The 12,049-nt window shown below is 39.0% G+C and overlaps 1 protein-coding gene across 1 annotated transcript in view; it reads left to right on the top strand.

Moving 5' to 3' along the window:
• Window positions 1-12,049, top strand: part of ece2a (endothelin converting enzyme 2a) — a 96,494-nt gene that overhangs the window by 43,657 nt on the left and 40,788 nt on the right. Inside the window, exon 2 of the mRNA XM_026925055.3 lies at window positions 1,219-1,502. Within this exon, the coding sequence (XP_026780856.3) occupies window positions 1,219-1,502 (284 nt within the window). The remainder of the gene's footprint in view (window positions 1-1,218; window positions 1,503-12,049) is intronic.

Genomic DNA, 12,049 nt, shown 5'->3' with positions numbered 1-12,049 from the left:
AATTAGTGTTACTCACGGTTTTGGAACAGAGGTGGCAAAGCGTGACAGCCTTCTGACTTTGTCAGTAACACTCAGGCTGAGGCTAAAGACAGACTAAATTGATCAAAGCCTGATAAAACTGCCTTTAAATTAAATCATTTTGCTCCTCATTAAAATAGACAATTATTTTAGACTGGGATAATGTTGTGCATCTCTGTTTAAGACTCATAGAAAAAATAATAAGGAGGAAGCCTAATTAATGTGTGTTAATTTTTAAATTATTTATAAATGATATTTGTAGATTTTACAGAGAAGATATATTTGTTCATTTCCTTTGATGGTGTTTACCCTCATGACACATACATTAACACACAAAACATAAAACACCCCCAAAAATTGGAAGCATCCTAAAATGAACCAGTTTGCTTAGGTTGACTGTTAGCTCATCGATTGAATGGTGGGAAGATCTTAACCTTTTAAGTCCTACTGCATGAACAGAATTTTTAAGTCAGTAGGAGTATAGATGTATGAAAATGAGAGGTTATCTGTATCATAAAGTAGCTCCTATAGTTATTAGATTCATAAGTCATTACAAGTCTGGATACAAATCATTCAGACATACACAATCATAAACATAAACAAACAGCTCATTCAAAAAATAAATAAATAAATGAGGACAACGTTGGCAGAGACCTTGAGCAGAACTCGCCAAAGACCCAGTATTGCTAACAGTTCATGGCTGGCATGTTTTTATCAACCTTCATTAATCACTCATATTACATGTAAATTGAGCTGACTAGAGAAGATCTGGCAACATGTATCAAACTGGCTGATAACGCCTCTGTGTACTGTAGTGTAATGCTGCATCAGGGTTTTCAGGTCATCTATCACAGAGCACCTGGGTAGGTCAGGATCAGGGTGGGCTGATCCCGGGGGATTTGGCAAGCTTGTGAATTGTGTGTATGTTAGACAATTACTTCTGAAGCTGGTGGAATTTTAATAACCTCTCTGTGTTTGGATGAAAAATCAGTAAATAAGATGTTTGAAGAATTAAGGTGTGTTTGGTATACAGCCAAATTGTGCAAACTGGACAGCCCCCTAGTCGAGACCCCTAGTAGTAAGACAAGTGAACTTTAGTTTAGCATTTTATCTATAATATTTATAGACAAATCTTGCAAGCAAGTCTTGATGTAGACTTTTAACATTGCATTTACTATTTCCTTATTTTTCTTGTCTCAGGTTGTGGGAACAGTGCTCTAAGCTTGCACATGTACCTGGCTGGCTACTTGACCATCACTAATGTGGACTACTCCAGTGTGTGTGTGGAGAGCATGGCCCAGCGTCACGCTGACTGCATGGGCATGAGCTGGGTGTGCATGGATGCCCGTCGTCTGGCTTTCCCTGACTCCTCGTTTGACGTGGTCATGGAAAAGGGCACGCTGGATGCTATGCTTGTGGAGGAACGAGACCCCTGGAACATTTCGGATGCCAGCGCCCAGCTACTGCACGAAGTTCTCAAAGAGGTAATATAGTCTGGTATATCAGTAGGGACTGGTATTTATTGTTATTTTATGTTATTTTATTTGCTATTTATATTATTTTAATTTCTTCTAGTTCACTTAGGAAACTGACACCCCAAGCTGTGGATTGGTGGCTGTAGTTTTTGCATTAGAGAGAGAATTAGTTTTGGCGGTCTTTGGAAATAGAGATCTCTGATTGGCTGTTAATGCAGGAGAAGAGAAACCATTTGAACAGATTAACAGTGGAATGAAAAATGTTGCTTAGTTGGTCAACGCATCTGTCTCGTAAACAGGAGATCCTGGAGACAAATCCCAGCAGTGCCCTCCATTTGGTGTCAGTGTTGGCTCAGTGTTTAAGGCAGGAGCATAACCTGGCCTGGGCATTTGGGGCTATAGCGTGAAAATTTTTTCTTTAGCCCTGAATAATTCTCCAATTGGAGCAGTTTGTCACTGTGTAACTGAACGTTAGTTAAAGAAGACGGCAATGTTGTAATTTTGTATCTTCAGTGAACAGTGTTGTATTTTATCTTCACTGAATGGAGTCAAGACCAATCAGACAGGGTTAACAGGAAAATATGTGGAATTACTCATTTTTTATTGGCTGACAGGCCATGTCACACAGTCAGTTAGTGTGAGGGGAAAAATGGATATACAGCGATTTTTTGGGGGTCACACTTTGTTTTCCTGGCTCAGCATGAGAAGATGTTAAAGTAAAGGGGTTGAAACTGAAACACTAACATCCTCTCATGCTGAACCAGGAAAACAAGGTGTGTAAATGTCTATATGAGCTCCAAGTTACGTGAACATGAAATACACAGAGCATAAGGATGTAGTTTGATAACGTAGTTTGCATGGTACTGTAGCCAGCTACACCAAGTCGTTGGGTTGTAACAGTACTGAAGTAGGCTAAATTTAACCAGATAATATAATTTTTAAAAGACAGAAGTCATTGTCTTCATTTTATATTTAATATTTTCTCATGTTTTGCTACCTCAGCACTGCCCATTAACCATTGTTGAGCCCTTGAGCAAGGCCCTTAATCCTCGCTGCTCTTGGGACACCATATCATGGCAGATCCTGTACTCTGACTGCAGCTTCCTAACAAGCTAGGATCTGTGATGAAAAGATTTTCACTGCACTGTACTTGTATATGTGACTTTTTCTTTTCAATCTGCACTAATTACTCTGTCAAAAGTGTCTAACACTATATTTTGACACATTAATTAGTAGAGGAATGTATGCTTTGACCTTTTCCGATACAGAATTTTATTTGCTTTTCTTTTTTGCTTTTGAATACAGACTGCTGTAACCTCCTTTGTGGAGTTATTTGGTTTTACATAAGTGTAGAATTCAAGAATGTAGACCATCAACTGTCGTCCTTGCTGTGAGTTCTTTCAAAAGAGATGATGTAGCAAGAGACGTATGTATGTTTGCTTGTACAGTACTGTGCAGAAGTCTTAGGCACATGCAAAGAAATGCTGTAGAGCAAAGATGCCTTCAAAACTAATGAAACTAAATGTTTCTACATTAAAAAAAATACTATAAAGAGCAATAAACATTAATAAATGAAACAAAGTCAATATTTGGTGTGATGATCCTTTGCTTTTTTAAAAAAAAATAAATAGTAGTCTCAGGTACAATGTGTGCAGTTTTATAAGGAAATGAGTGTAAGTGTTACTGAGCATCTTGCAGAACCAGCCACAGTTCTTCTGGAGACTTTGACTCTCACACCTGCTTCTTATTTTTGCAGCAAAACCCAGCAGCCTTCATTATGTTTTTTGTCTGAAAAGTGTCTCTTATGTAATCTGCTGCTTTCTTTACTGACATACAAACATTTTTCTGTAACATTTAATTTTGTGCTGGAAAACTAATGTTTGGAAATCTAAAAAGTTTTTGTACTGAATCAATAATGTAGAAGTCATAAAATAAAAATCTATAACAAAGTTTGTACTAAAAAAAATAGGGTGTCTAAGACTTTTGCACAGTACTGTATGTTGGAAAATTACTTCGTTATTTAAGTAGTGAGGTTTATTAGCATCACTGCATTTGGCTGAGAGCTCAGTGAATAAGACGTTGAGTTTTTGGGGAGTTGACTTGAACAGAGTGGGTTTATATGAACAGTCAAATTGTGCAAACAGAGCAGCAGGATATCCAGTCCTGCAGTTAGTTAAGCAGTTATTGTTCTCCTCTGAGTGTATTGAGGCTCTTGTTGGGTTTTAAATGCCTTAGAATAACACAGCAACAAACCAAACATGCAGAAGGAGACACCAGTTTTGAGAAAAGAAAAATAAATTTGTTGCAAATGCATTAAAAATATATATTTGTCTTGATTCACATACCTGGAGATGTTATTCTTCTTCTTCAGTACTTTTCTCTAGTAGTCCCATAGAGTATCTAATAAGAGTAAAAAAAAATGGCTTTCTAAATAAAATTGTATCATTTCCCTTAGTTAGAATAGTTATAATAGAGGGAGTGCTTTACTCCACCAGAAGCATCCACAGATACCACATTAAATCTGTAAAATCCTGTTTCTACAAATGTGTGACTCTTCTTTGTCTCCCTCCTGATCTCTCACTGCAGTATCTTATGTATCTATATTTTGCTGTCAACCTTCGCCACCTGTCGAGAAGCTGAAAATCTCTCTTTCGCTCCTCCGCTCCTCTCACTTGACTCTTCTCTCCAGCTTTTTCATCCTCATTTTGCTTGATTTCCAACCCCTTTTTTCCCTCTCGGCCTCTTCCTCCCTGCCTCCCTCATACGCTATTGGGTGTTAATTATATAATAGGCAGTATAGTTTCCTCTGCAGTCTTAGATCATTAGTTATTCGGACATGTATAAGCTAGCCAGCAAATTGTAAAGCCATATCGACAGTGGAAATGAGAATCAGTCATCATCAATATCAAAATTTACCTGAGCTGTGTAGGTAAATTACTAAGGAAAGAACTCCACGTAAGTAAAATTATTCTGTAAATACACTTAGCACTGACCACAGACCGGGATTTTGTGGGTTCTGCCCTTTTCAGAAAGGTCAACATTGGATATGTGGATATGAAAGTGTGCTGTTTATATGAAAACGTCTTGTAAACATTGTGAACACAAGACTGAAAGAATCAGATGAAGTACATAAGAAGGAGAGAAAGGAGACTAAAACTGGGACTGCCAGGAAGGTAATGTGTGAATAAAAAGACAAGGGGGAGTTATTAAAACTGTTAGTACCGTGTTGACAGAACTTCATAAAGGCCCCACCAAACAGAAAGCAGATGGGGATTAGTTAGACTGATATTAGGGTAAAGCTAAGTAACTGATGTATCACACAAAATGCCAGTCAGATATGGAAAAGCATGAATGCACATACTAACAGAAATTGAATGCTAAACGACCACCCTGTATCTCCCGATGCACACGCTCTTACACACACACACACACACACACACACACACACACACACACACACACACACTGAATGTGTGAAACCTATCATGCAGCTTGACACACTTTGCAAATTGCCTGTCACGTCTCCTTAGCAACACTCAATCTACACAGAATAAGCTCCAACTGGACACAGACACGCACAGACACACAGACAGCTAATATATCAAATCAGTGTAGTTTACTGCTGTACAGTAGAGCATGTTTCTCAGTTGTTGCAGCACACACACACACACACACACACACACACAAACACGCACACACAGATTTTGAATAGATAAACAAGAGCCTCTGTTATGCAATCCTTTCATTCACGTTTTGTGGTCTACCAGTAACCATTGAATTCACGATTGAAGACCTTGAAAACAGTCACACAGATTAGACTCAAAAAATATACCATCATTATATGATGTTAGAAACTAGAGAGAGAGAGAGAGAGACAGACAGAGAGAGAGAGAGAGAGTGAGAGAGAGAGAGATCCTCTGACACAACCCTTACACCAAACACATAGTTCCAAGAGCTTTGCTGTCAGGAATTCCACTATGACATGAATTAGGGGTAGAATGAATCACAAAATTCAGATTCTTTCGCATGGGAAACAAGATCCCTGTGGCACATGCAAACATTTCTGCACGCATCCTGTGTTTCAAAAATAGCCTAATTTTGATTAAAAACCCCTGCTAGTGTGACTCAAGGCGGTGTGTCTGAAGGACGGGATGCTTTGTTTCACATTCTGCTAATAGCTGTTTGTGTGTGAAAGTCACAGCTCTCTGTAGCTCAAATGTGTTTTTCAATCCGATCTCCATTTTCTGAATATGAACTGCCCAATCGGTGCGGTGATTTCTTTAACCCAGATTAAATAAGCTGGGAAAGGCTGCCTGATTGAAGTAGCGAGACTATGCATTGTGTGTGTGTTATTAACACCAGCTACTATGATAGTGTATTAGCTTGTGAAAAGCAGCATGAGTGACAAAGTAGTTCGTGGTGAACTGGAGTTAGTCAGGAGTCTCTTATCTCTCACCCTTGACTTATTTCAGATCAGCATTTACTCCGTCATTCATGAATAACGAAGCATGAATAAGTAATGGATTGATCTCTCACACTTGCTCTCTCATTCTCTTTCTCTCACACACAAACACACAAACAGACACACTTAAAGGATGATGGTTGGGAGAACATTTATGACAGTATTAAGTATAAACAGGATAATACAAGAAATGGAAGAAGAAAAGAATGAAGACATACATGTTCAAGAACAGGAATGTGTATTAAGTCTCTTGTTCATTATATAGTGTCAGAAGTTAATTATAATTTAAAAGATAATTATAATATAGAAATATAGTCTGAGGAATGTTATTTTGCCTGATTGTCCTTCGTTGCCCCAGAGTAGTGTGTGTAGACTGCCTAATCTGGTCTAATCTCTGTTATCCCCTAATCTAGCCCACAAACCTCCCTTTTACTCCCTTTAGTGGAGATTTGCAACCATCTTGATGAGTTTTACATGTTACATAGCTGTGCTTCATTATTTATCTGTTTGTTCCTTTTTTATGTAATATGTGTTTAGCAAGGGAATCTGTACAGATTGCAATGGGGGGGGGGGGGGGGGGGGGGGGGGGGTTGGTTACTGGAAACTTGGTTATGAAGTAGAATTCATTGATAAACAAAGTGACCTTTATTTAAGGTGTTATCTTAAGCAAGTGCAGTTCCATTCTGTTTAGCTCCGTGCTGCATAAAGTTTGCTTGCGACCCCTTAAGTACATTTTATATTATGAATGGCAGCATATTGACGTATTTATATTTTATCTGTGTCACTGTTATCTCTGGTATGTGGGGCTGTGACAGTGTTTTCTAAAACAGAAATCCATCCTTTCCATCATTAAAACTGTGCAATGCCTGTGTAGAGGGTGATGTCTTAAAAATACTTTTTAAAGAATAAAAGACAGCAGGTGAAGGTTAAGAAAATATCATCCCTGTGTTGCTTACTGATATGTGATTTAGCAAGATATTTCAGATATCTTAACAGACATGCATACAGTTCTTGCATTATTTATTTTTATGAGGCAAGAAGGTTTTGGGGATTGTTGAATGGGCTTAATCTGTGCTTGATCTTGTAGCATGCACACAACTATTAAAAACAGATCACATGTCATGAAGCATAAGCAGTACAGTGGTTTTGGGATTTTGAATATTGTATAGTGGCCAGTAAACATACAGCTAAAATGGTTCACATCAAATGTTCATGCTCACAATTCTCAAATGGTCTTCTGTGGACTTTGCTGTGGCAGTAAAGTTAATTGCTGTTAATTAAGGTAATTAAAGTTCTCAGTATGAGCGGTAGCAAACAACTCAACAATTCATGTTGTTCAGCCATCATGCTTTTCTCAAGACAACTCTTAAGTCCTGTAAGAGATCTTTATCTGTTATTTCAAACCAGGTAATGTACAGATTTTAACCCAGTGGTCTAGCAAAAACTACTCAACAGAATTAGCTTGCAAGTGGGTGGCAAATTCACTTCAAATGTTTCCCAGAATCCCTAGTCAGACTCTGGTGTATAATTTCATTTATGTCTGTATCAAGTCAGGTGTCACAGTAAATTAACTGTTCAGATAATTTGAAGAATATGTGGTTCATAGTCAAATTTCATTTTATCAAGATTACATGGATACTACAATATCTTTGGGGAAATTAGTATTAGTATCCAGAATTGCTTGTTACTACGGAGCCCCGCACATGACATGCGGGAAAAAAAAAAAAAAAAAAAACAACAATATATCGTGGCCACGAACTAAGAATTCGTCCCCACAACTTATTAATATGTGAGCATGTGGTATTAATTCGTTCCCTCATTTTAGGTAAATCATGGCCATGTTTCACCAGTTCCTGCGCGCAATTTCATAAATCCATTGTCCTTTTAAAACGAGGGACCAAATTATTAAAATGTGCAATTTACCCAAAACGAGTAAAACATGACCACAATATACCTAAAATCAGGGAACAAAATAAACGTGCTCATGTATTAATAAGTAATGGGAACTAATTCTTAATTTGTGGCCAAAAAATATTGTTTTTGTATTTTTTTTTTTACCCGCATGTCATGTGCGGGGTTCCAGATATTACTGTATTACTCCCATTTTGGAAAGTGGAATAAAACTACACAGCTTGGGTAAGACTTTCTCTCATGTCTAATCCTAAGACCATTATTATTAAAATTAAATGTACGTATAAGTATATGTTTAAGGTTTGAATTTCTGTTATTTATGTTTATGTTATGTTAAGAATTCTTTTAACCTTAACTGATGCAGTGTGTAGCTTCTCATTTCTTAAACAACCATGGCAGATTACATATCCCGTGGTCGTGGAAAAGATGTTACTGAAGGGGAAAATTGTTGGCCTGCATCAAGCAAAGAAAACAACTAAGGAGATTGCTGAAATTGGAACTGGGTTATGAAATGCACTGGAACTGGGTTATGAAATGTCCAGTGCATTATTAAAGCCTGGAAGGATAATGGTGAACCGTCAGCTTTACAGCAGAAATGTAGTTGGAAAAAAATCTTGAATGATCGTGACTGGAGATCTTTAAAACGCTTGGTGATGTCACATCGTAAGAAAATCAACAGGAGAACTCACGGCTATGTTTAATAGTGAAAGTAAGAGCATTTCCACACACACAATGTGATGAGAACTTAGAGGATTTGGACTAAACAGCTGTGTGGCCACAAGAAAGCCATTTATTAGTGAGGCTAATCGGAAAAAATGACTTCAATTTGCTAGGGAGCATAAAGACTGGACTGTGGAGCAATGGAAAAAGGTGATGTGGTCTGATAAAATCAGATTTACCCTATTCCAGAGCAATGGGCGTGTCAGGGTAAGAAGGGAAATGCATGAAGTGATTCACCTGTCATGCATAATGCCTACTGTACAAGCCTCTGGAGGCAGGTGTTATGATCTGGGGTTGCATCAGATGGTCAGGTCTAGGCTCAGCCTCATTGTGTGGCAATAAAATGAAGTCAGCTGAGCACCTGAATGTACTGAATGACCAGGTTATCCCATCAATGGACTTTTTCTTCCCTGACGGCACAGGCATATTCCAGGATGAAAATGCTAAGATTCATCAGGCTTAACTTGTGAAAGAGTCGTTCAGGGAGCATGAGGAATCATTTTTACACATGAATTGGCCACCACAGAGTCCTGACCTTAACCCCATTGAAAGTCTTTGGGATGTGCTGGAGAAGACTTTACGGAGTGGTCCGACTCTCCTGTCCTCAATGCAAGATCTCAGCCAAAAATTAATGCAACTCTGGATGGAAATAAATGTTGTGAAGTTGCATAAGGTTGTTGAAAAAATGCCAGGAAGAATGCGTGCCGTAATCAAAGCTAAATGCGGTGCAACAAAATATTAGATTGAGCGACTTTTTTTTTTTGGCCAGGCAGTGTATATTTGTGTATTTTAACAGTATTTTAACGTAATTGAGCGACTGCCCTTTAGACTTCCATTACAAGTGAGTTTCAAGGAGACAGGTGTTATGTTTTTGTCTCAGTAATGGAGGGGTGTCAAAAATTTGAAAGCCTTGTTCTTGCATTCAGTGTAACATTAGACAGCAGGTTGACAGTGTAATAAGTGTGTGTGCGTGTGTGTGTAACAGTAGACAACTATAAATGGCCGTTTGTCCCTGAAAGTCTAACTCTGCATTGTCCTAAGTATATCACACTCTCAGGTAGCACCTGCACACACTGCGCACACACACACTTCTCAACACTGGTATCATCATGCATAAAACCCTAGTCACCTCACATAGACTGAATGACTCTTTTTCACCTTCATCACCCCCTCCCGTGTGAGTTCACACACAGCTACTTGCAGTCGTAGTTACTCGCCTGCAAGCAACCCATCCAACACAGACGTCTCCTGCCCTCCACTGTAACTGATCCCTGTGTGTGTGTGTGAGAATAATGAGAGCGAAAGAGATGGAGGTGGCCGGAGAGATGTTAAAATGACCTGCTGCAAAATGACACCTGTGTTTGGCACCGTTTTGTGTTTATGACCTCAGCATGGTAGAGTGGGTCTCTTCGTGTCAGTGACATCACCTGTTTCACCAGCTCTCATGTGTCAGTGACATCACCTCAGTCGCCTAGTCTCCTGTGACCAGGCTACAAGCGGATTATAAGGCAGACAGAAAGGAATGTGATGTCCTTGGTCAGCTCTGCTGTTTTTAGGAAGAACTGGAAAACTGAGGTCTCACTGCAGAAGAAAAAGAACAGAATAGGTGAGAGAAAGAGAGAAAGAAAGATGGTGTGTCTGAATAAGAGAGAGAGAGCGAGCAGCATTCACACCGTCAATTATGGATAACAGTGCATGAATAAATGATGAATCCACGTAAACCCTTTGGTGTCTTTTCTTCCCACAACCATAATGCATGCACACACAAGCAAAAGAATAGTGATGTCATGCAGTGCTCACTTTCATCACTCATCAGGTGGCCTGGCAATGACCTGATTGGACTGAAAACACAATAATCATATTGACATTCGTACTGTCAGGTCCATAAATATTTGGACACCATTTTTGTAATTTTGCCTCTGTACACCACCGCAATGGATTTGAAATGATACAATCAAGATGTGATTGAAGTGTAAAATGGAGTCCCTCCATTTTCACAGGCTCAAAAGTAATTGGACAGTTGACTGATCAGCAGTTTCATGGCCAGGTGTTTCCTCGTTATTTCATGACAAATTAAGGAGATAAAAGGTCTGGAGTGTTGAATTTGCATTTGTTAGCTGTTCATGGGAACTCTCAATATGCGGTCCAAAGAGGTGTCGATGAAAGTGAAGGATGCCATCATTAGAAAAAAACAAAACAGACCTATCAGAGAGATAGCACAAACTTTAGGAGTGCCCAATCAACAACTTGGTACATTCTTAAGAAGAGGGAATGCATTGGCAAGCTCAACAACACCAAAAGGCTTAGAAGACCGAGGAAGACAACTAAAGTGAATGATCGCAGAATTCTTTCCTTGGTGAAGAAAAACCCATTCACAACATCTAGCCAAGTCAAGAACATTCTCGAGGAGGTAGGGGAAGAGAAGAGTATGGAGAAGGAAAGGAAGGACTCATGATCCAAAGCATACCACATCATCTGTCAAACATGGAGGAGGCAGTGTTATGGCATGGGCATATGGTTGCCAGTGGAACTGGGTCACTGGTGTTTATTGATGATGTGACTGCTGATAGAAGTAGCAGGATGAATTCTGAAGTGTATAGAGCTATACTTTCTACTCAAATTCAGTCAAATGCTGCAAAACTGATAGGATGGCGCTTCACACTACAGATGGATAATGACCTAAAACATACTGTGAAAGCAACCCAAGAGCTTGGAAATGGAATATTCTTCAATGGCCAAGTCAGTCACGTGATCTAAGCCTAATTGAGCATGCTTTTCCATGTCCATGGTTTCCAGATTTCAGACAGTCACTGACTGCAAAGGATTTGCATCCTATTATTAAAAATAATCCTAATATTTATGATTGTTAGTTTGTCCAATTACTTTTGAGCCTGTGAAACTGGAGGGAGTATATAAAAAAATGGCCATAATTCCTAAAAATTAATCCACTATTTTTATTTAACCCTTTGAATTAAAGCTGAAAATCTACAGTTCAATCTCATCTTGATTGCTTCATTTCAAATCCATTGCGGTTGTGTACAGAGGCAAAATGATGAAAATTGTGTCACTGTCCAAATACTTACGGACCCGACTGTACAATATATAATAAAACACAATTCATAAATTTATTTCTTGATTTCTGAATAAGCAAGAGTTTTTCAGTGCTGTTGGGGTTACGGTTTGAAATTTTCATAGTATGATAACCTGATTGACCATTTTAAAACACACACACACACACACACTGGTGTTGAAAATTGACTGATTGCCCATTGTATGCCTGCCATCTGACTGGCACTGCACCTGACCCCACCCTTAATCTTGAAGGTGGTAGCCCAGGAGATGGCTCCACATTGGCATTTCAGGCTGAGCCTGACTAGGTGAGGTAGGTGGCTTAGTCACCAGGCGCTCATCTGCAGACACCACCCCTAGTCCCGGCTCCAGGGATCAGGACTGGTAACCCCTA

Source organism: Pangasianodon hypophthalmus, chromosome 21 (genome assembly GCF_027358585.1).
Source record: "Pangasianodon hypophthalmus isolate fPanHyp1 chromosome 21, fPanHyp1.pri, whole genome shotgun sequence".
NCBI lineage: Eukaryota > Metazoa > Chordata > Actinopteri > Siluriformes > Pangasiidae > Pangasianodon > Pangasianodon hypophthalmus.
The sequence above is the reverse complement of the archived record's forward strand: the minus strand, read 5'-3'. Positions and strand labels throughout refer to the sequence as shown.